Here is a 25,000-nt window from a genome sequence, read left to right as displayed (position 1 = left end):
AGGAGCAAACCTCAATTAGCGAATAAAATTTTCCTTTATTAACGCGGCTAGATTAACGTGCATCAAGTTATTGTTTATGGCAACCTCAGATTCTGACAAGTTATCAATAACCTAACACCATATGGGCAATAGGGATATTGAAAAAATGTTTCTTCGCCCTAAGAGTTGTGAAAGGTTGGAACGAACAAAATAATGAAGCCGATGATGGCTGCGGTACTGGACCCAGGATCTGAAGCTCACTTCCAGAAAGCACGACTATATAAGTGCAATTAGATATAGCCACGTGCAGATCCACAGATAAACACATGCACTTGCATACTGACTGTCAGTTTTCGGATAATTGGGACTAAAAATCACTCATACAACTCACACAAACTCTGTCTAACTTTTGCTAATTAATCTTAACTACCGCTAACAATCTGCTAACTCAGGAGACCTTCCTGGCGTATGTTACTGGCTTCACTAACTGCAGGACAAACTTCCTGTGATATCCCTTGCCAGTTATTGCACGTTAAGATTGAGTCGCCTTATTCGCAATGTTAATACTTTAAATTTTGCAGAAAGAATTTATTTATATATTGAATTTTAGTATATGAGTTTCACACACACATACACACACACACACACACACACACACACACACACACACACACACACACACACACACACACACACACACACACACACACACACACACACACACACACACACACACACACACCCACACACACACACACACACACCCACACACACACACACCAGAAACTAGTGCGAAAGCTGGAGAAGCAGGCAGGAGTGAGAGGGAAGGTACTCCATTGGATAAGGGAGTACCTAAGTAACAGAAGACAGCGAATCACTGTGAGGGGTGAGGTTTCAGATTGGCGAGGCATCACCAGTGGAGTCCCGCATGGTTCAATCCTTGGACCTATACTGTTTCTGATATATGTAAATGATCTCCCAGAGGGTATAGAATCGTTCCACTCATTGTTTGCTAATGATGCAAAAATTATGGGGAAGATTAAAACAGAGGAAGATAGTATGAGGCTACAAGATGACCTAGACAGACTGAATGAATGGTCCAACAAATGGCTACTAAAGTTCAACTCGAGTAAATGTAAGGTAATAAAACTAGGCAGTGGAAACAGGAGGCCAGACACAGGATACAGAATAGGAGATGAATTACTTCATGAAACGGACCGAGAGAAAGATCTAGGAGTTGATATCACACCAAACCTGTCTCCTGAAGCCCACATAAAAAGAATTACCTCTGTGGCATACGCGAGGCTGGCTAACATCAGAACAGCCTTTAGGAACATGTGTAAGGAATCATTCAGAACCTTGTATACGAAATGAAAGACCAATCCTGGAGATTGCGGTCTCAGCATGGAACCCGTACCATGTCAAGCACAAGACGAAGCTGGAAAAAGTTCAGAGGTATGCCACTAGGCTAGTCCCAGAACTAAGAGGCATGAGTTAAGAGGAAAGGTTGCGTGAAATGCACCTCACAACACTGGGAGACAGAAGAGTAAGGGGGAGACATGACCACTACCTACAAAATTCTAAGTGAAATTGAGAGGGTTGATAAGGATAAATTGTTTAACACGGGTGGTACGCAAACAAGGGAACACAGGTGAAGACAGAGTACCCGAATGTGCCACAGGGACGTTAGAAAGAACTTTTTCAGTGTCAGAGTAGTTAACAGATGGAATGCATTAGGCAGTGATGTGGTGGAGGCTGACTCCATACACAGTTTCAAATGTAGATATGACAGAGCCCAGTAGGCTCAGGAATCTGTACATCAGTTGATTGACAGTTGAGAGGCGGAACCAACGAGCCAAAGCTCAACCACCGCAAGCACACCTCGGTGAGTACAACTAGGTGATGTTACGATATATCGTATCGTGTTAATTCGTCGCATAAAGGCACGATTATTTAATAGTCATACGTTCATTATTACAGGAAGAACAAGGTAAACAACCATGGAGGTCGTTAACGGTCAGCACGGTATGGCTCGTCCGGTGGCGGGAATTTCTGTTAGCCAATCAGAACCTCCGGGCGAGGTAACGTGTGCTGGCCGGAGCCTGTGGAGAAACAGACATCTACTCCTCTCCATTGAGTCAACATGCTGTCGTCGCTTTCGGATGTTTGACCAACTGACCCAACTGTTCCAGTATGCTCCACCCTCACCAAAGGAAACGGACGTGAGGACCTAGCGGCATGGAAGACGTCTCTGAGGTCGTGGAAGGCACCGTCATTGATAGTTAGAGGCGTTTAGGTAACACACAGTGTCCAAATAGTGGTCCTAATTACGGACAAGTGGATGATTTATAAGTGGGAAGAACAATCGGACTAGAGACGACCATTTCATGGTCGAAGTGTCTCTCTCTCTCTCTCTCTCTCTCTCTCTCTCTCTCTCTCTCTCTCTCTCTCTCTCTCTCTCTCTCTCTCTCTCTCTCATATATATATATATATATATATATATATATATATATATATATATATATATATATATATATATATATATATAAACTGTACTTGTGTACAATTCCTTACTATATATACATGTAATATATTGTATATAAGGTGGTTAGAGATATATCCGAATATATCAATGAGGAAGTTTTTATACAATCTTATTTTCTTGTCCTTTGTCAGACCTCAGCACAAAGTGTGTCGCACCTGACAATAGGTCCGGCTGAGGCTGACACCTGATCAGATTAATGTACCCCGTTATAGTACAACGAAACATAGGATAAACACTCAGAATAAACCTAAATTAAATGTGTTGGGTTGTCGACAGTTCGATCCCAACAGTGAGTACACATTGTTATGACCCCAGGTAGCCTGAAAAAGAGTCTACTTCTTATGAGAGTTATTCAACAAACTAGCCCCAACTGAGAGGTCAAAGGAAATATAGATGTGTGAATATATATATATCAAATACTTGGCAAGTGTTAATGAATAGTTTAAAAGCATGGGCAGAGGATGAATGTGTAAATAAGTGGCACGACATGAGATGTCGAAATTTTGCTGGCAAGGTATGAGGCTCGCAGGACAGCTTGACCTCACTTGAGTAGCAACTGTCATCAGGGGTGGATGTACTGTGTTGATCTCTTGCAGGGAGGTGGAATATAGTCCCCTGTGTTGGTGCTGGAGTGAAGAATACTTGTCTGCAAGTGTGAGGAAGCTGTTGGAGACTTAGTACACCATCTCTCTGTGAATTTGATAAATAGAGGCGGACTGGAAGTGAGTGTTTGGCCGCGCCTTGTTGAAACTCTAATTGTTGTACCTTCAAGAGGAAGGAGGTGAGCAGGCGTTTCTGTTGTGGAGACGGTCTGAAAACGTTGTGGACTCAAGTCGGGGAATGCAGGAAGCTTGGTGAAGCAGTCCTGAAGCATTTTCGGGGGCGACCTGTGGGAGGATCGAGACCTAAGCGCCCTCGACTTAATAAATTCAGTGGTAAGCCTATTTAACCAGTTGTTAGTGATTGCCTGTGAATGATCGTGTGCCCTGCGATAATGGCAAGTGTTTATGGATACATTAGATACGACTTATTATGGCAGGAAGCTTAAATAAGAGAGCAAGGATGAGGCAACCAGCTGGAGGAGGCAGCGACGGTCCGTCCTTCCCAAGCGTCAGTGGGCGACTGAGTGAGGCGCCGGCTGCCAGCGAACGCGGAGCATGGAATCACCCGAACGGGGGAGTACCCCTTGCAATGTGTGAGAGTTTAAAGAGATGTCGAGTGAAGGAGACTTATTTTGTGTGAATATGTTTAGATATGTTGTTTGGAGAAGTTGATGGAATTTCGAGGACAGAGATGAAGTTAATGGATGGAACTTCAAGGCTGCTGAACTCTGTTTAAGAGCAGAGCCCCATAGTGAAGGGTGGACCTCAATCTGTGAAGAGGAGCTATGAAGTGAAGTTTCACGTCCTTTTATGGGATCAATGGTGGAGCATCACTGGTGTTCAAGGAAAACTTCATTGTGCAGCAGTCTTGGAGGGCTGCAGAAGACCTTTGTTGACAATTATGGGAGAACCTAGAGTTATACATGGTAGTGAGCCTCTAGGTGCAGAACGAGGGTTCATGGTTATCACATCTAATGTATGAAGAGAGTGCTTGAATGCTTGTTGGTGTGTAAGACGCAATAGGAGGTGAGAGATTGATTATTTTTATGTTGGGGAATATTTATGCAGATGTTTCTAGTGCCTCAGCCACAGGTTGAGCTTAATAGACCTTCTGGACTGATTGTGTAATTTGTGGTGTTTCTGGTGTTACAACCATAGGCTGAGTTATGTATATATTCTAGGGTTGATTGTGCAATATTATTACGACGAGATTTAACCCACTTGGTGAGGGAGTAATAAGTGGCAAGCCAAGAGTTGGGCTACCACTTGATATGGATGGCTGGAGAATCCAGGAATTGGTACTGGATTGCAAGAAGGTTGTAGTAGCTTAGAGTGCCTTATGTTAATATTTTCATCTCTTTCATGTAGTGTACTGTATATGTTCTTTGTATATTAAATGTGTACAGTTAACAGGATTTTGCCCTTGTCCTGGTGAGACTTTCTAGAAAGCAGAAGGGAGAGGGAGAGAAAGGATCACAGCTGTGGACAGGATGGCAGAAAATACTAATTTACAGAAAAGGGGATTGAGATCATTCCAAACAAGGAGAGAGAGTGGGGAGTCACGGCGGCTCAAGTAGGGTGTGCGCACAAGACAACGAGGCCAGTGTTGGAGCTGCACCCCTAGATATGTGATGCTGAACCCCCTCTCCAAGATCAAGAGGCGTACAGGATGATCTCCTGAAAAAACGTCAAGCACTCCAGAGTTTATTGTTGGTCGACCGACGGTAGCGGGAGTGTGGCTGCCGAGGTCGGTTGTCTGTTCCGGCAGAGAGTGGTTGGGGGCACATGGTCTACCTGTACGGGAGCAACAGTCTGGTGCAACAGCCAGAGCTCTCTTTGGAGGTTTAAGCTCCATAAGCCCCAACCCCCTCTGGAGGTCCGGGACATAAGAACATAAAACACACACTAGGAGTCCATACTTAGTTAAACCCAAGAAAGTTAGAGAAGATTCAGCGGAATGCCACCTGACCCGTCACGGAATTGAGAGGAATGAGCTACGAGGAAAGGCTAAAGGAGCTGAAACTCACGTCCCTGGAAGACACAAGAATAAGGGGCGACATGATAACCACCTCCAAAATTCTCAGGGGAATTGACAGGGTGGACAAAGAGAAACTCTCTGACACGGGTGGAAACTTAGTACCCAGATGAGCCACAGAGACGTTAGAAAGAATTTCTTCAGTGTCAGGGTAGTTAACAAATGGAATGCATTAAGTAGTGTTGTGGTGGAAGCTGACTCCATACACAATTTCAAATATAGATATGATAGAGCCCAATAGGCTCAGGAATCTATACACCAGTTGATTGACAGTTGAGAGGCGGGACCAAAGAGCCAGTGCTCAACCCCCGCAAACACAACTAGGTGAGTATACGCACACACTATGGAGGAAACTAAGGCTGAACTTTTGTGTAAAGAAAGGGAATCGGCCACATATTTTCTTAAACTACTATGGCTGTATGAGACTAAGAGAAACTTAGTAAAAGTTTACAGACTGGGTTCATATGCAACACCACCATTAAACCACTAAAAATAGTATATGCAAAAGATGCAGAGCCAAGGATCCTGATGAAACGAAAAGTTAACTTGAGATCAATATTAACGTCTCTCTCACCACCTGAGTCAATATTAACATCTCCTCCACCCCTTGAGTCTATATCAACGTCTCTCTCACCACCTGAGTCAATATTAACATCTCCTCCACCCCTTGAGTCAATATCAACGTCTCTCTCACCACCTGAGTCAATATTAACATCTCCTCCACCCCTTGAGTCAATATCAACGTCTCTCTCACCACCTGAGTCAATATTAACATCTCCTCCACTCCTTGAGTCTATATCAACGTCTTCCTCGTCACCTGAATCTATGTCAGTGTTTTCCCTCATCAACTATCGCCTTCACACTGTCTTTCATCTTCTAAACTTCGGTCGATTCAGTAATGTCTACATATCGACACATCTACATACCTTTTCTTAACTACTTCAGTGTCAGTCGACTCTTTACTCATCACATGATTTACTAACGAGTGTCCTATTATCATTTGAGGTGCTGCAGACTTTTCTTTTCTCCTATACTGAGAAACTTTCCACTCGTCTCTCATCACTTAAGATACTTTCGATTCGAGTCTCATCACGTGAGACACAGTCGACTTTTTTTTATCATCACCGTCGAGGTAGTCATCAACGCATCGAATAATGAAGGAACCACTGTCGACACTCAATTCTGGTCGACTCAATTATGTCGACACATCAAGCCTGCCCCTCTCTCTCTCAGCCTCGAGGGTCGACGCGAACAGCGGCTCCAGGAGGTCAATTCTCACTTTATTGGACACCTGAAAAATAGTCGGTAACATTTCACCTAATTTTTCCCGACTCTCGCACGGGGAGTTAAAGCTAGTATTGACTTCTCACTCTTTATTACTGCCACTGTAATACATCATTTTTTTAATTAATGTGCATAGGAAATTGGCAGTATATATTTAGTATATATAAATGGACTCTTCGAAAGTAGTTGATTTTAGCTCACTCGTTTCAGATGGGTATATAATTGGTATAAAAGTCTCTCTCGTTTTCTCTCTCTCGTTTTCTCTCTCTCTCTCTCTCTCTCTCTCTCTCTCTCTCTCTCTCTCTCTCTCTCTCTCTCTCTCTCTCTCTCTCTCTCTCTCTCTCTCTCTCTCTCTCTCACACTCTATTACTTTGTCGTCCAAGACATTCATCTTCTCAGAGGTGGCTTCCGTCTTTTCTTGCAAGATATTTTTCATTTCCTGACCACAAGAGCGACTGAGACAAACTCCAGCAGGGCCCAGCTGAAAGCAATTCTCAATTTCTTGGCTCTGTCTCCTCTCTCTGCTTCTCCCTAGCCCCCCTCTCTCTCTTCACCCCCTCTCGCTTCCTCCCCCCCCCCTCTCTCTCTTTCTCTCTCTCTCTCTCTCTCTCTCTCTCTCTCTCTCTCTCTCTCTCTCTCTCTCTCTCTTTCTCTCTTTCTATCTCTCCATTAGTTTTCTAGTGACAAAATGTGACTTATACATCAAGTGTTAAGGTTTTGTACCTCCTCCACGCTTGAAACAAACTGATATACTTCCCAATATTGTTTTTTCTTGTATCAGATAGAAATCATTTGGAAAAGTGATAGTTGAGAAACAAAAGAAACCACTGTAGGCTTAAACATCTCATACATACATACATCTCATATATACAGGAATTTTCTTACGGTGTTATTAGTCGTGACATCAGGAAATCATCTGAGTTGGACGTCGACTGGATGTAATTCATTGGGGAAATATACCCTTTAATTTGTTAATTATTACTCAAAGTTTACTCAGACGGGATTTGTAATACCATATGCTGCGTTTGTCGTCTATTGCTACCTCACTTGGAGACACAGCTTCAATTTGGACTTTTCATCGGCGCCGAATAATGTGATTTCAACTTTCGATAAATTTGAGAAGAAGTTTACTGGCTCACATCTGGAATCTCCATGGTTAAAAAAAAAAAAAAAAAAAAAAATTCTGTTACATTCAGTATTTATTTTAAAATGGGTTAGAGTATTTACGATGATCACATTACTGGATTTTTCATTAATCTAAACTCATTTATCTTGTATCCATTGTTTTACACTCAAGTTCGTGTATGTATATTTTCCTTCTTATAAATGTTATCATTGGTATGCGCTTTCACCCATTTGTATATTTCAATCATATCACATATACAAACAGAAGCAATATAGACCAACCAGACGAGAGATCGGCTTCAACAATTATTACCAGAGTTTAAAATACTCCATTAAAGCAAGTGACCACTGCGTTCTGATCACTGAGTACCTAATTAAAATTAAAATGAACAAAAGGAGAAAAAGAGAGATTGATGGTATATATTCAAAGAAAGAGAGAGAGAGAGAGAGAGAGAGAGAGAGAGATAGAGAGAGAGAGAGAGAGAGAGAGAGAGAGAGTGAGTGAGTGAGAGACTGACTGACTTACTGGCTTACTTACTGACTTACTGACTGACTGACTTACTGACTTACAGACTGACTGACTTACTGGCTTACTTACTTACTTACTTACTTACTTACTTACTTACTGACTGACTGACTGACTGACTGACTGACTGACTGATTTACTGACTGACTGAGTGACTGACTGACTGACTGACTGACTGACTGACTGATGACTGACTGGCTTACTTACTGACTGACTGACTTACTGACTGATTGACTGACTGTCTGACTTACTTACCTCCTTACTGACTTACTGACTGACTGACTGACTGACTGACTGACTGACTGACTGACTGACTGACTGACTTACTTACTTACTTACTGACTGACTGACTGACTGACTGACTGACTGACTGTCTGACTTACCTACTTACTTACTTACCTACTTACTTATTTACTGACTGACTGACTGACTGACTGACTTACTTACATGCTTACTTACTTACTTACTGACTTACTGACTTACTGACTTACTTACTGACTTACTGACTGACTGACTGACTGACTGACTGACTGACTGACTGACTGACTGACTGACTTACTTACTTACATGCTTACTTACTTACTTACTGACTTACTGACTTACTGACTTACTGACTGACTTACTGACTGACTGACTGACTGACTGACTGACTGACTGACTGACTGACTGACTGACTTACTGACTTACTGACTGACTGACTGACTGACTTACTTACTGAATTGCTTACTGACTAACTGACTGACTGACTGACTTCCTGACTGACTTACTTACTGACTTACTTACTGACTGATTGACTTACTGACTTACTGACTGACTGACTGACTGACTGACTAACTGAGTGACTGACTGACTTACTTACCTACTGACGGACTGACTTACTGACTAACTGACTGACTGACTGACTTACTTACCGACTTACTAACTGACGGACTTACTGACTTACTGACTGACTGACTTCCTGACTTACTTACTTACTTACTGACTGACTGACTGACTGACTGATTAACTGACTGACTGACTGACTGACTGACTGACTGACTGACTGACTGACTGACTGACTGACTGACTGACTGACTTACTTATTGACTGACTGACTTTTCCAGTGATATTTTAATTTGAAAAACGGGGTTTATTTCAAGTACATTTAAAAGCGAATAATATTCTATACATTTTGTGATCTTAGTTGATTCAGAATGCATGACCATGCATTCTGAATCAACTCCCCACGCTAGACCCCGGAAAGAGGTGATCAAACTAGAAGCTGAGCGCCTCTGAGGTAGAGAACAGAACCTTCCAGAGTGAGAAACTAAGCAGTCTGGACGTCACTTCACATTAAATAAAAAGGTGGCTTAAGGATGTTTATGTTCTGGTAGTCGTAGGATTCAAAATTCAAAGGATTCGTAGGATTCAAAATACAAAGGATTCGCAGGATTCACCCAAAGCTGCATCTGAGTGTTAAAGAACGCTGCTAAAGATCAGAGCAAATCTCTTCCGATAATCAACTATGTTTCACTGACTAATTACTAAACAGTTTGAAGACTGTTAATAAGAGTTCTATATATATAATGTGGGATATACAGGAGGCACTAAACAACAAGAATATATTGATGATTGTATACCCTGTAAGATCCTAAATATTTTAATCAGTAGAAATCTAATGAAATACCTAGAATCAGGAAGTTTTATGCCAAAGATATTAGTGATAACAGAGGAAAGAGATATACAGGCTTAATGTATCTTCCCAGACTGCCAGAAAGCTAGCGACATATTTCTACAGATGAAGCTCCTACTCAGATACGAGCAGAATGCTGGAAAAACAACAACTGATGAACTGTTTTAGGAAACATGTCCAAAAGAAAGTGTATGGAAACAGTAAGTAAAGCGATCAAAATCGAGTAAAGCAGCAAGCAGTAAAAAAATTATCTGTACAAGGACTCATTCAGACAAATGTTCTGATATATTGGTAGGACTGTGGGCTACTGCTTTTGTGGTCTGTGGCTCAAGGTTACGATGGTCCAAGTGAATGAAAAGAAATGCATTACTTAATTTAGAATGCAGGACCAACAGGAACAATTTACCAAAAATATGCATTTAGTATGAACAGTTTAGAGATTGTTTAGGAACTAGAGGCTCAGATGTTACGTGGGAATGCAGAAAATACATGCTTGGATAAGAAGAGAAATGAACAAGGCGCGTTCTCCTGATAATTCTCTTCCCTTCCATATGGAGCATGAATACATGCTAATTTTGCTCTACAAACTCTTAATATCTCCTATTTAATTCTCCTATTAATGGCTTATTGTTGTACACTATGAATCCTGCCTCACATTCTCTTTCAGACCGAGAGTTAAATTGGTCTATTTCAGTTGACTAGAAAACCTCTAGTGTGTCGTTTAAGGTTCATTATTGCCTCCAATGTTTGTCCATTTACTGTTGGAATGCTGGCGCAAATATCACCTGTTTAATGTAAGTCATTCCTGTAATTAGATTCACAACGATGGTCATTGGCCTGTATTAACAGGAGATGGATGGAAGACTAAGTCCACTGCAGCAATATTTTCCCAAATACACGAACCGATGGTCTAAAGCCGAGTTGGGCAAATTTCTGCTCTAACGTTATTTGGTTTCTTGTAATGCCAAATATATAATTTTATATACAAACTTTGCTACACATATATTTATGTTGATTGTGCATAAGAACATAAGAATACATGAAACTGCGAAAGGCCTATTGACTCATACGATGCAACTCCAATAAATATCAACCCAAATCTATCCATGTATGCTTATATCTATATATGTATATATATTTATATCTAAAAAAAGAGAGAATATGTTTGTTTGTCCAAAGTTGGAGGCCAAACACTTTGGGTTAGCTTCACTTGAATTGGTTGGGGAATTGGTCTGGGGTATGGGATCAACATAGACTGGTCGGAGCTGCAAGAACTGAAAAGTAAACTACGTGCCTGGATCACACTCACACCCATACAACTACTTCTGACACTGGAAGCCGGCTGCACAGCTAAATATATTGAAAACCAAAATTTCAAAATAATTTTTGTTCTTAGTAATGTACACCATTATTCACTGATCTCGGGAATATTAACAGAAATTTCCTCCTCTGCATAATTTGTCCGTACTCGCATAAAACAGGCCATCCGTTAACTGCTTCAGAGGTTTCTCAACCCCAGCACCTTTTCAGTGTAAATGGGGAACTAATCTATTGTTTAATATTTAACTCCGCTAAACTTCTCGCACCAGCCTCCACTTATATGGCAATTTTATAACAACAATATTATATGAGTGAGAGACAGAGATAGAGAGAAACAGAGAGACAGAGATGGATTGATGGTTAAATAGTTGGATAGATGGGTAGATGGGTAGATGAATAGATGGTTAGATGGATAGATGAATGGAAAGGCGGACAGGTAGATGAATAGAGAGATGGATAGATTGATGGTTAGATAAGTAGTTGGATAGATTGATGAACATATGTAGGGATTGATAGATGAATAGATAGAGGGAGAGATAGATGAGTAGATAGATGGATAGAGAGATGGATAGATAGATAGATAGATACATAGATGGAATAATAGATGGATAGAGAGATGGATAGATAGATGAGTCGACGGATGGATAGATAAACGGATGGAGAGATGAATAGATAAATAGATGAATAGATGTATAGATGGTTGGGTAGATACATATATAAGTAGACAAATGGATAGATACATGTATAAATAGACAAATGGATAGATACTTGGATACGTACACAGGTGGATACATATATGGTTAAGTAGACAGATGGATAGATACATGGATAAGTAGACAAGTGGATAGATACATGGATAAGTAGATAGATAGATAGATGCATGTATAAGTAGACACTTTAATAAATACGTGGATAAGTGACAGATGAATAGATGAATGGATAGATGAACGGACAAATGGATTGGTTAGACGGGAGACAGATAGTCAAGACCAACTACTAACTTGCGAATTGAATAACTGACCAAGTTGATCCTCATCTCACATGTTTAACTAACACTCGGATTTCTTCATTGGCACAATTCAATCGGGGTCAAACCAATAACAACTGTTGCTAACTTTTCGTTGCAAAATCTATTTCTCTTGGGACACTGATTTATCTCCCTTCTTTATTATACATTCTTTTCTCACTTGACTCTCACAAATTTTCGGTTCACTTATTACCTAACATTCTAATCATACTGCCTATTATACACGCACATCCTATACATCTCTTTATCTCATCGAGAGTCTTGTCCACTCTTATTCCTTCACTTTAACATCTCGAGTAACACTGAACGAGTTCGTTAAATATCTCATTCATCATTTGAGGTCTCGTTTCCTCCAGCGTTTCAAGCCACATGCTTCCTGGCCTCGCTCTCACTCGCTAATCTAGCGGCCTCATCTCAGGCGCTCGCTAGCAGGCAATAAACTTTGAGCGGAGTGGCGGAGCGCTAATCTTGTGATGGATGGCCTCGGCAGTCATTAACGGGGAAATAGAGAAGTAAATCATAGAGAAGAAATTAAATTCCAATTTCGATGTACTTTTTATATTCGGTGGAATGGAATGAAGGCAAGAATTAATAAAGGCGGGGAGAGAGAGAGAGAGAGAGAGAGAGAGAGAGAGAGAGAGAGAGAGAGAGAGAGAGAGAGAGAGAGAGAGAGAGAGAGAGAGAGAGAGAGAGAGAGAGAGAGAGATAGAGATAGAGATAGAGAGAGAGAGAGAGAGAGAGAGAGAGAGAGAGAGAGAGATAGAGATAGAGATAGAGATAGAGAGAGAGAGAGAGAGAGAGAGAGAGAGAGAGAGAGAGAGAGAGAGCCAGACAGCTTCAGCACTTCGTGGTCAAGCTGTGGCATCTTCCCACTTCAATCTTAAGGGTTCAAACCCTGACCGGAACAGAAACAAATTGAATTGGCACCTGGGACTTAGACACTTCCTGGTGCATCATCCTGGGCATGGTCAGTAATGATCCCCGCGAGAATACTGATGAGTCGTGTTCTGTCGAATACTGAGAACATCGTGTTCTAAGGAACCCTTGTAGGCTAAGCCTTGTCTCCACAGTTTGCTTCCAGTATTATACCCAATATACGAGAGGCAGTGTAGCCGTAGAAACAGACTATTTCACAGTTGTGTGAGGTAGCTGGCTTGTCGACTCACTCGTTGCTACCACAGGCTGTCTAGCTCGGGTATATGGTCCTTTCTTTCTTCCTATTGTCATTCTGTAGTCTGCAAGTACAACTTATTTCCCCTTCTCTTAGTAACTTGAAAAATAAATACTAACATAAACATAGTCGCTGGAAATCAATAATACACCGAGTACTTTTACCAGATATTGCCGATATCTTTGCAACAGCATTTAATCCTAGCAGATCTGAAGAACAAGGCATCTCAGGCTTTGTTCATCGGGTAACAAGCGAATCCTTACAGACTACCTTCAAACAACATTCAGGTAAGCCTCTCAAATGATATTAAAATACCACAGCGATATTTAACCCCCTTATCGACGAATGTGTCCAAAAATCTCTTTATCTCGTTTCTAATACCCAAGTTTATACTAATCACTGCACTCTAATCTTTACGAGACGAAATACCAGCTGTTGTGAGAGTCATTAATCATACCTCGGAGCAATATTGGCCTGGGAAGGTAGCGACAGGCTACATGAGACGGCGTAAAAACTACAGATAATGATGATATCAAGACGGTGCAGTATTTCCTCTGGGACAAGTGTAGGAATGAGTGGAGAAGCTTAGTGCTCAGAGATGATGTGGCATTTTGTAAGTGAAGTTTAATGTTTCAGTTACGTTCAAGAATCACGTGTTCAACTAAGCAAGCAAGGCAGCCAAGAAACTTGTAACACATGTTAAGTACAATTTTGCTTTCATTGTGAGAATGAACCGCTCTACCTATCTAAATAACAGTGACAAGTTAGAGAACCTCGCGAAGTAGACTTATTTCAAGTCTTGCTCTGATCTACATGGGCGGTGCAGTTTGGTATGTTCTGCTGCTTCAAAGAGATGTTAGTGGCTTACTGTTACATTCTGGCCAGTGAGTGCCTCTCTTCGCAGTCAGTCTCCAAGCTAAGCAACTGCTTGTCGATAGACTAATTTAGGTATTGGAAGTCAGTGCAAAGGTTTTCCCATCCAACCCAAATTCTTGGACATCGAAAGAATGTCACATACAATACAGAACGCTGGAGCGACTGAATTCCTTTGCAAGATCCGAATATTAGTGCAGACTTGCAATCATATCTATACTTCACTGACATATCACGAAGAAAAGCAATTATATAGCGCTCGGGCACTGGCTGTGTAAATACTGCAGTTCTTTTTTCTCGTTTCGTTTTTAAAAGTAAGCCAATATCTAGCAACATCAGATCGAGCACAACAATAAATTAACTTCTTAAAGCACGTGACTCTGACAATGGCTCAGTTGGAATCTAATTACCTGTTTGTTTCCTTCGATTATTATATTCTTAGTCACGATTGGTTAAACACTCTGAATGGTGGAGCAGATCTAGCCAATGAGCGAGGTTCCTGAGCAGTAACAATAGCCACAGAAGTAATAATATTCAGAGAACCTTGTCACCCAACCATATGCGTTTGCGAGTGATACCCGAGAGCGCATGCTCTGGGTCTGAGGAAGAGAGGATGGTGAAAGAGACAGAGGAGTTGCAGTAGCCGACGTTCCAGCCAGGTCCAGGTTTGTGGTAGGGACCTCCACAACGCCTAGCAGGGACCTCCACAACGCCCAGTAGGGACCTCCACAACGCCTAGCAGAGACCTCCACAACGCCTAGCAGGGACCTCTACAACGCCCAGTAGGGACCTCCACAACGCCTAGCAGGGACCTCCACAACGCCTAGCAGGGACCTCCACAACGCCTAGCAGGGACCTCCACAACGCCTAGCAGGGACCTCCATAACGCCCAACAGGGACTTCCACAACGCCCAGTAGGGACCTCCACAACGCCCAGCAGGGACCTCCACAACGCCCAGTAGGGACCTCCACAACGCCCAGTAGGGACCTCCACAACGCCCAGCAGGGACCTCCACAACGCCCAGTAGGGACCTCCACAACGCCCAGCAGGGACCTCCACAACGCCCAGTAGGGACCTCCATTACGCCCAACAGGGACTTCCACAACGCCCAGTAGGGACCTCCACAACGCCCAGCAGGGACCTCCACAACGCCCAGCAGGGACCTCCACAACGCCCAGTAGGGACCTCCACAACGCCCAGTAGGGACCTCCACAACGCCCAGCAGGGACCTCCACAACGCCCAGCAGGGACCTCCACAAGGCTAACGAACAATGCAGGTAACAATAATTATTCACCTAAAATTCAACGCCACTAACGTAACTAGACGCGGCTCCTTCCCCACCCCATTCCCCCCCCCCTACACAAACCCCACTACTCCCCAACCCCCAATCTCTACTACTCCCCAACACACGCAAACCCCCCCCCCCTCTCCCAACTCTCACAAAGTTTCAGAGTTTCCACTCGGATGACCGGTGGTTTCCCAGAATATCCTTTGTTTTCACAGTTTCCCTAACGCGCGTTTAAGAGATGTTGAATTCATTTTTATTTGGGTGTGTTGTCAGGGCTAGTGAAGCTGCGGCGGGTTGTACTTGTCTCAAAGATTTCCAGGAGGCGGGGGGAGGCGGGGGGGAGGCGGGGGGAGGCGGGGGGGAGGCGGGGGGAGGCGGGGGGGAGGCGGGGGGAGGCGGGGGGAGGCGGGGGGGGGGAAGGGGGTGTTCTGCTTTGTTTTCTTATTTTGTATTTAAAGCTGCGGTCATTATACGCTCCATTGGCTTCCCAGAAAACTGTGTTATTAATATCGTTTATTTTATGCAGAGGGAAGTTTTAACATGTAAATATATATTTTATTTTACTGTGAAAACTTGAAAGCAAAAAAATAAAAATGACATAAAGCGCCGATCATAAGATAAAAAAAATATTCATGTTCCGTGATTAGTGATGAACTTTCGTGTCGATGTGACATGTGTTGTTGCAAACATGTAATTATGATAAGTGAGGTATGGTGCACTTTTCCGATTTTTTCCCAATAACTCTCCTTTTTTATAATTGTCGTTGTAATCATACAAAATTATAGGAAGCGTATAGAGTTCTGAGACGTGTATGTGTGTGTGTGTACTCACATAGTTGTGCTTGCGGGGATTGAGTTCTGGCTCTTTGGTACCTCCTCTCAACTTTTAATCAACCGTGTGTGTGTGTGTGTTCAGGTGTGCGTGGTGGCGGTGGTGGTGATGACAGTGTTGGTGGCGGAGGAGAGTGCCGGGAGTGCCGGAGGAAGAGTCTTAAGACATCGCCTCTATGTGATGGTACCAGAGACACTGCCCACAGGTCCGGTCATCCTCGTGAAACAGGTAGGCCCAGGGAGTCATCCCCCCCCCCCTTCCCTGAAGTGCACGAGCCTATCATGGGCAGCAACAACATAGCTAGGTAGGCCAACGACGAGTCACCCATAAAATAAATATGCCTAGCATAGGCAACCACAAAAGAAGCAGGTAGGCCTGCCATGAGTTTATCAATCATAAACAAGCAGGTTTTCAGTGCTAGAACCCAATATAAACAATTAGATCTCTTCTTGGCCACCCCACATAGAAAAAAATATTTCTTGTCCGGTTCATACCAACAGAAGCAGGTAGGCCTCTACTGGTTCATAGGCCTCCACTGGTTCACCTCAACTGGTCGCTTGTATCATACTGAGAGTCTTGACGGGTAAACGTTTGAGAGGAGCAGAGTAAGGACACATACATATGTTTATGAGGAATGCGTGATGCCAGAGTCATAAGAACTAAGGAGTACTGCAGCTATCCTGTTGGCCCATGCTAAGTGTGTCTTGTTAAATTCTACGCCCTCTCGCCACATACTTATCTATACAATATACTTATTTTAGCCTGTTAAAACTATTTGCCCCATTAATGCTGTTATTTTTATCGTTATTAATATTTTATTAAATTTGTTAATATTTGATTATCATTGTTAAAATTGTTTTATTATTTATAATGTTTTATTATTATTGTTAATATTTTATAATGTTTATGAAAAGGAATTATAACATGAACAGTAATTGCCTGAAATAGGAAGCAATTTTTGTCGTAAATGTTTATACAGGTCATCACCGTTGTGGGCGGAATTAACGAGTGTTTAGACGCCACTAAATAGGATTGCGAGATTTAAATCCATAAACATACTTTTTAGTTATGAGACATTCATTCCAAGTAGAGAGAGGTTCTCCCTCCAACACCAGCCTCTCCCTCACCAAGACCTGCTTCTCTCCCCAACATCTGCCCCCTCCCTCTCTCTCTCTCCCTCTCTCTCTCCAATACCAGGTTGAGTCACCAGTAGAGTGCGGGGGACTGTGTACCTCCTGCGGGTGTTGGGCCTTCATCCTCAACAACACCAACCACGACTCCTGCTGTACCATCCTCGCCGACGTCATCTCTGTTGTTAGGGTACCGGCAGACACGTCCTTCCGCCTCCTAGTACCGCGGGAGAATGGTGAGTTATAATTACTAGCAGACAGGCTACTAGCCTGAGGGCTAGGTCGGCCTACCGGGCACCCAGTCCACGATTCTCTCTTGTTCATTATGATACAATTTTTAATGGTGGACGTAAATGAACTTCGTCCAGCTCAGCTTCTTAAAATAATTGAGCTTAGAGCAACTATTCGGTCAAACGTGCAAAAGGTACTGTTGTATCCACTCACAAAAGTTCGTCATTTTTATTAGTGAATAATAATAACTGACATTAAAAAATTAAATATAACTTAATTAATTAATAACCTAGTCTGTCCAAACAATTCTAGGCAGGATATACGCTATCTTATTCCAACTTTAGTACGTACATCTATGTGCTGTATTAGACCTAGGGATAATTAAGCTAGGCTTTTGATCTATTTGTGTGTGCACTCCTCAAAAGTAATATTGTAGTGCAAGACATGAACTTTCTGGAGAAGTCCAACAACCAAGTTTTACACGTTTGTCCAAACAGTTGCAATGAGTACTAAAATTTTATTATGGTGGGTCGGTACAGTTTAAGACGTCGTCTCTGCGGAATCCTTTGATGTTAATGGCAGCGGGTTTATTACACAATATATCTGTGTATTCCCTCTACCTTTAACAATATGCAACATAACAATATGCTCCTATGTACTAATTTGGTTCAATGAGAGGTTGAAAGACGTTCAGGGGATGTGTTCAACGTGCAATATGGGGGTTTTACCTTAAAAAATAATTTTTTTTAAATTCACAATATCAAAATTAGATATTTCAAAGAGCCTGTATTTAAATGACATAGTACCCGAAGTGTGGCTTTACAGTAGTTGAGTGCCCCAAAGACTTGTTTTTAATCAGTACAATGTCCCATGAGCTTGTGTTCAATCAGTACAATGCCCCCATGAGCTCGTGTTCAAACAGAAAAATGACTCCTATTCTTGTATTCAAATATTACAGTTTCGAAGAGCTTGCATTCATGGAGTGTTGTGCCTCAAAGGCTAATACTCAAACAGAACAGTACCCCAAGAGCTTGTAAGCAAAGCAGACCAGAACTTTATAAGCCAAACAGAACAGTTCCCCAAGGGCTTATAGCCAAACAGGGCAGTGCCCCAAGGGCTAGCATCCAAACAGAGCAGTACCTAAGGGTCAATATCATAGACACTCTGTATACCAGTGACCCATATTTTGCATGCCAGTATATTATTGCTGGCATGCACTTGGATGGTCGTTAGGCTCCAACTACCATCCGTTTGTGTATGCTTAGAATTTTTGCATATGCGTAGGACTTTCTTATATGTGTTGGACCTTTTTTACTATGTGTAGGACTTTCTCATAGGTTTAAGACTTTTTGGTGTTTATAGTTTTTTTTTATTTTATTTTATTTTATTTATTGTTTTATATCTTTTGTATTCTCAGGAGGAAGGGGAGAATGTTAACACTTTAAATAATTCGTTGAAGTTCCTATTGATTTCATCTCCCACAGTGGCAGTCTTAAGGACCCTCACCTCAAGTGCCACATCTGCTGTGTCGCCCACAGTAACAGATGTGTCAGCTGCCACCTCGAGTACCACACCTGCTGCGACGCCCACAGTCACATCTATGGTGACCACCACCTCCACTACCACTTCTGACAACGCATATTACACTGGAACCAATGGCAATCACCATAGATACCACGATTCATATCATTAAGATGTACCCGACTTGGTGCTTCGGGCCCCAGTGAGCGGAAATTCCAGGTTCAGATAGGATTCCTAACCGGTAAATTTAACTGAAAATAACAGGCATTTAGACAACATACTTTCCCGTATAAATAATTAAAAAAAAAAACTGAGAACGTAGTTTATCCTTAACGGTGAATATAGATTATATTGGAGATAACTATATCCAGGTTACAGACTACTCAGGCATAAGGATAAATGTTGAATTTTCTCTACTTGTCACCTGGTGCCCCCCTGACCCTTCACCACTGTCACCTGGTGCCCCCCTGACCCTTCACCACTGTCACCTGGTGCCCCCCTGACCCTTCACCACTGTCACCTGCTGCCCCCCTGACCCTTCACCACTGTCACCTGGTGCCCCCCTGACCCTTCACCACTGTCACCTGGTGCCCCCCTGACCCTTCACCACTGTCACCTGGTGCCCCCCTGACCCTTCACCACTGTCACCTGGTGCCCCCCTGACCCTTCACCACTGTCACCTGGTGCCACCCTGACCCTTCACCACTGTCACCTGGTGCCCACCTGACCCTTCACCACTGTCACCTGGTGCCCCCCTGACCCTTCACCACTGTCACCTGGTGCCCCCCTGACCCTTCACCACTGTCACCTGGTGCCCCCCTGACCCTTCACCACTGTCACCTGGTGCCCCCCTGACCCTTCACCACTGTCACCTGGTGCCCCCCTGACCCTTCACCACTGTCACCTGGTGCCCCCCTGACCCTTCACCACTGTCACCTGGTGCCCCCCTGACCCTTCACCACTGTCACCTGGTGCCACCCTGACCCTTCACCACTGTCACCTGGTGCCCACCTGACCCTTCACCACTGTCACCTGGTGCCCCCCTGACCCTTCACCACTGTCACCTGGTGCCCCCCTGACCCTTCACCACTGTCACCTGGTGCCCCCCTGACCCTTCACCACTGTCACCTGGTGCCCCCCTGACCCTTCACCACTGTCACCTGGTGCCCACCTGACCCTTCACCACTGTCACCTGGTGCCCACCTGACCCTTCACCACTGTCACCTGGTGCCCTCCTGACCCTTCACCACTGTCACCTGGTGCCCCCCTGACCCTTCACCACTGTCACCTTGTGCCACCCTGACCCTTCACCACTGTCACCTGGTGCCCCCCTGACCCTTCACCACTGTCACCTGGTGCCCCCCTGACCCATCACCACTGTCACCTTGTGCCCCCCTGACCCATCACCACTGTCACCTGGTGCCCCCCTGACCCTTCACCACTGTCACCTGGTGCCCCCCTAACCCTTCACCACTGTCACCTGGTGCCCCCCTGACCCTTCACCACTGTCACCTGGTGCCCACCTGACCCATCACCACTGTCACCTGGTGCCCACCTGACCCTTCACCACTGTCACCTGGTGCCCCCCTGACCCTTCACCACTGTCACCACCTGACCCTTCACCACTGTCACCTGGTGCCCCCCTGACCCTTCACCACTGTCACCTGGTGCCCCCCTGACCCTTCACCACTGTCACCTGGTGCCCCCCTGACCCTTCACCACTGTCACCTGGTGCCCCCCTGACCCTTCACTACTGTCACCTGGTGCCCCCCCTGACCCTTCACCACTGTCACCTGGTGCCCCCCTGACCCTTCACTACTGTCACCTGGTGCCCCCCCTGACCCTTCACTACTGTCACCTGGTGCCCCCTGACCCATCACCACTGTCACCTGGTGCCCCCCTGACCCTTCACCACTGTCACCTGGTGCCCCCTGACCCATCACCACTGTCACCTGGTGCCCCCCTGACCCTTCACCACTGTCAAAAATGTTGGTAGTCATGAGACTATTTATCCAACATCCCACATCGTCCGGTGGTCAACTTGGGCATAAATATTTTATCGAATCACCTCACTTGGTGGGGCCACGTGAGCAACACAAATGCGAACAAGCTTGAATGGTTCCCATGCCAATATACAACTGAAAACTCCGCATCCCAGAGGGATTCGAGCCCAGACAGCCAGGAGCACTATGCACCTTGGCTTACTTGGTACCTTAAGTGCTAGACTGTTTGCTGGATATTTCAAACCTTCTGGGGTGTGGCGTTTTCAGTTGAATATTGGCTAGGGAGCCATTCAAACTTGTTCACACACACACACACACACACGCACACACACACACACACACACACATACACACACACACACACACACACACACACACACACACACACACACACACACACACACACACACACACACACACACACACACACACACACACACACACACACATATATAAATATATATATATATATATATATATATATATATATATATATATATATATATATATATATATATATATATATATATATATATATATATTATATATATATATATATATATATATATATATATATATATATATATATATATATATATATATATATATATATATAATGTCAGGGAATCCAACACACAAGGTGTTTTACATGTTGTAACAATGGACCAATAGATGCAATATATGTATCACAGACGTATTCTGCAATTCTGTTTCTAAAATTAATCAACAATGTGAGTTCACTGTATTTTGTTTGTAGACGAACGGACGTGCGTGTGAGAGCGTTTGTATTCACCTATTTGTTCTTGCAGGGGTTGAGCTCTGCTCTTTCGGCCTCCCTCTCAAATGTTAATCAACAGTAATGAACTACTAACTAATTTTTCTTCTCCACACACACACTCCCAGGAAGCAGCCCCGTAACAGCTGTCTAACTCCCAGGTACCTATTTTCTGCTAGGTAACAGGGGCATCAGGGGTGAGAGAAACTTTGCATATTTTTTCTGCTTGGTCCAGGAATCGAACCCAGGCCACGGAATTACGAGTACTGTGCACTGTCCGCTCAGCTACCAGACTGTGTGTGTGTGTGTGTGTGTGTGTGTGTGTGTGTGTGTGTGTGTGTGTGTGTGTGTGTGTGTGTGTGTGTTTGTGTGTGTGTGTGTGAACACATGTATTTGTACTTGCGGGGGTTGAGCTCTGGCTCTTTGGTCCCGCCTCTCAACTGTAAAACAACTTTTGTACAGATTCCTGAGCCTACTGGGCTCAGGAATATCTACATATCTACATTTGAAACTTTGTATGAGTCAGCCTCCACCACGTCACTGCCTATTTCATTCCATCTGTTAACTACTCCGACACTGAAAAAGTTCCTTCTAACGTCCCTGTGGCTCATTTGGGTACTTGGTTTCCACCTGTGTCCCCTTGTTTGCGTACCACCCGTGTTAAATAGTTCATCCTTATCTACACTGTAAATTCATCTGAGAATTTTGTAGGTAGTGATCATGTCTCCCCTTACTCTTCTGTTTTCTAGTGTGCATTTCCCGCAGCCTTTCCTCGTAACTCATGCCTCTTAATTCTGGGACTAGTCTAGTGGCATATCTTTGAACTCTTTCCATCTTCGTCTTTTGCTTGACAAGGTATGGGCTCCATGCTGGGGCCGCATACTCCAGAATCGGTCTTACATATGTGGTGTACAAGATTCTGAACGATTCCTTACACAGGTTCCTGAAGGCTGTTGTGATGTTAGCCAGCCTCGCATATACCGCAGACGTAATTCTTTTTATGTGGGCTTCAGGAGACAGGTTTGGTGTGATATCAACTCCTAGATCATTCTCTCTGTCTGTTTCATTAAGTACTTTATCTCCTATTCTGTATCCTGTGTCTGGCTTCCTGTTTCCACCGCCTAGTTTGATAACTTTGCATTTACTCGGGTTGAAGTTTAGCAGCCATTTGTTGGACCATTCATTCAGTCTGTCTAGGTCATCTTGTAGCCTCCTACTGTCAACCTCTGTTTCAATCCTCCTCATAATTTTTGCATCATCAGCAAACATTGAGAGAAACGAGTCTATACCCTCTTGGAGATCATTTACATATATCAGAAACAGTATAGGTCCAAGGACTGACCCCTGCGGGACTCCACTTGTAACGTCTCGCCAATCTGAGACCTCACCCCTCACATTGACTCGTTGTCTCCTGTTGCTTAGGTACTCCTTTATCCAATAGAGTACCTTCCCTTTCACTCCAGCCTGCATCTCCAGCTTTTTTTTACTAGCCTCTTGTGTGGCACTGTATCAAAGGCTTTCTGCCAATCCAAAAATATGCAGTCTGCCCACCCTTCTCTTTCTTGCCTTATTTTTGTTGCCTGGTCGTAGAATTCAAGTAACCCTGTGGGGCAGAACTTGCCATCCCTGAACCCATGTTGATGCTGTGTTACAAAGTTCTTTCGCTCCAGATGTTCCACTAGCTTTCTTCGCACAATCTTCTCCATCAGTTTGCATGGTATGCAGGTTAGGGACACTGGCCTGTTGTTCAGTGCCTCCTGTCTATCCAATTCTTGTATATCGGGACTACGTTAGCTGCTTTCCAAATTTCTGGCAGTTCCCCGGTTGCCTGTGATTTGTTGTACACGATGGAGAGTGGCAGGCACAGTTCCTCTGCTCCTTCCTTTAGTATCCAAGAGGAGATTACATCTGGGCCTATAGCCTTTGTCACATCCAACTCCAGTAAACACTTCCTTACTTCCCCGCTGGTAATCTCAAACTCTTCCAGTGGTTCCTGGTTAACTATTCCCTCTCTTATCTCTGGAATTTCTCCTTGCTCAAAGGTGAAGACCTCTTGGAATTTCTTATTCAGTTCCTCACACTGAACTGAATAAGTTCAGTGTGAGGAGTTGCTCTTCACACTGAACTAAGTAGTTCAGTATAAACTATATATATATATATAAGTAGTATATAAGTAGTTCCTTGTCGTTTGTAGTGAATCCTTTTGCCCCTATCCTTAATTTCATAACCTGTTCCTTTACTGTTGTTTTTCTCCTGATGTGGCTATGCAGCAATTTAGGCTGAGTCTTTGCCTTGCTTGCGATATCATTTTTGTATTGTCTTTCTGCCTCTCTTCTCATCCTGACAAATGCATTCCTGGCATTCTGGTATCTTTCTCTGCTGTCAAGTGTCCTGTTATTCCTATAGTTTCTCCACGCCCTTTTACTTTGCTGCTTAGCTAGCCTACATCTCTGATTAAACCATGGGTTTCTCATGTTCATTTCACTGTTTTCCTTTTGGACTGAGACAAACTTGTTTGCTGCGTCCTTGCACTTCTGCGTGATGTAATCCATCATGTCTTGGGCCGTCTTTCCCCTGAGCTCTGTTTCCCATGCTATATCTGTTAGGAATTTTCTTATTTCCTCATATTTTCCCGTTTGGAATGCCAACCTTTTGTTTTCAATATCCCTCCTCGAGTCCAATAACCCTTCCTCAACCAGATACACAAACGCCAGTACACTGTGGTCGCTCATTCCTACTGGGTCCTCAAAGCCGATTTCTCTTATGTCGGAGTCGTTCAGAGTGAAGACTAGGTCGAGTCTCGCTGGTTCATTTCCTCTCATCCTTGTGGGTTCTCTGACATGCTGGGTTAGAAAGTTTCTAGTCACCACCTCCAATAGTTTGGCTCTCCACGTATCCTCGCCTCCATGTGTGTGTGTGTGTGTGTGTGTGTGTGTGTGTGTTTACTAGTTGTGTTTTTACGGGGGTTGAGCTTTTGCTCTTTCGGCCCGCCTCTCAACTGTCAATCAACTGTTTACTAACTACTTTTTTTTTTTTTTCTCCACACCACACACACCCCTG

The 25,000-nt window shown here is 43.6% G+C and overlaps 1 protein-coding gene across 1 annotated transcript in view; it reads left to right on the top strand.

The window, feature by feature from the left end:
• Nucleotides 1-25,000, top strand: part of LOC138363279 (adhesive plaque matrix protein-like) — a 37,939-nt gene that overhangs the window by 8,518 nt on the left and 4,421 nt on the right. Inside the window, exons 2-4 of the mRNA XM_069322290.1 lie at nucleotides 13,454-13,573; nucleotides 15,210-15,437; nucleotides 19,126-19,299. Of these exons, the coding sequence (XP_069178391.1) occupies nucleotides 13,454-13,573; nucleotides 15,210-15,437; nucleotides 19,126-19,299 (522 nt within the window). The remainder of the gene's footprint in view (nucleotides 1-13,453; nucleotides 13,574-15,209; nucleotides 15,438-19,125; nucleotides 19,300-25,000) is intronic.

Source organism: Procambarus clarkii, chromosome 10 (assembly GCF_040958095.1).
Source record: "Procambarus clarkii isolate CNS0578487 chromosome 10, FALCON_Pclarkii_2.0, whole genome shotgun sequence".
NCBI lineage: Eukaryota > Metazoa > Arthropoda > Malacostraca > Decapoda > Cambaridae > Procambarus > Procambarus clarkii.
This window is presented reverse-complemented; position numbering and strand designations above follow the sequence as displayed.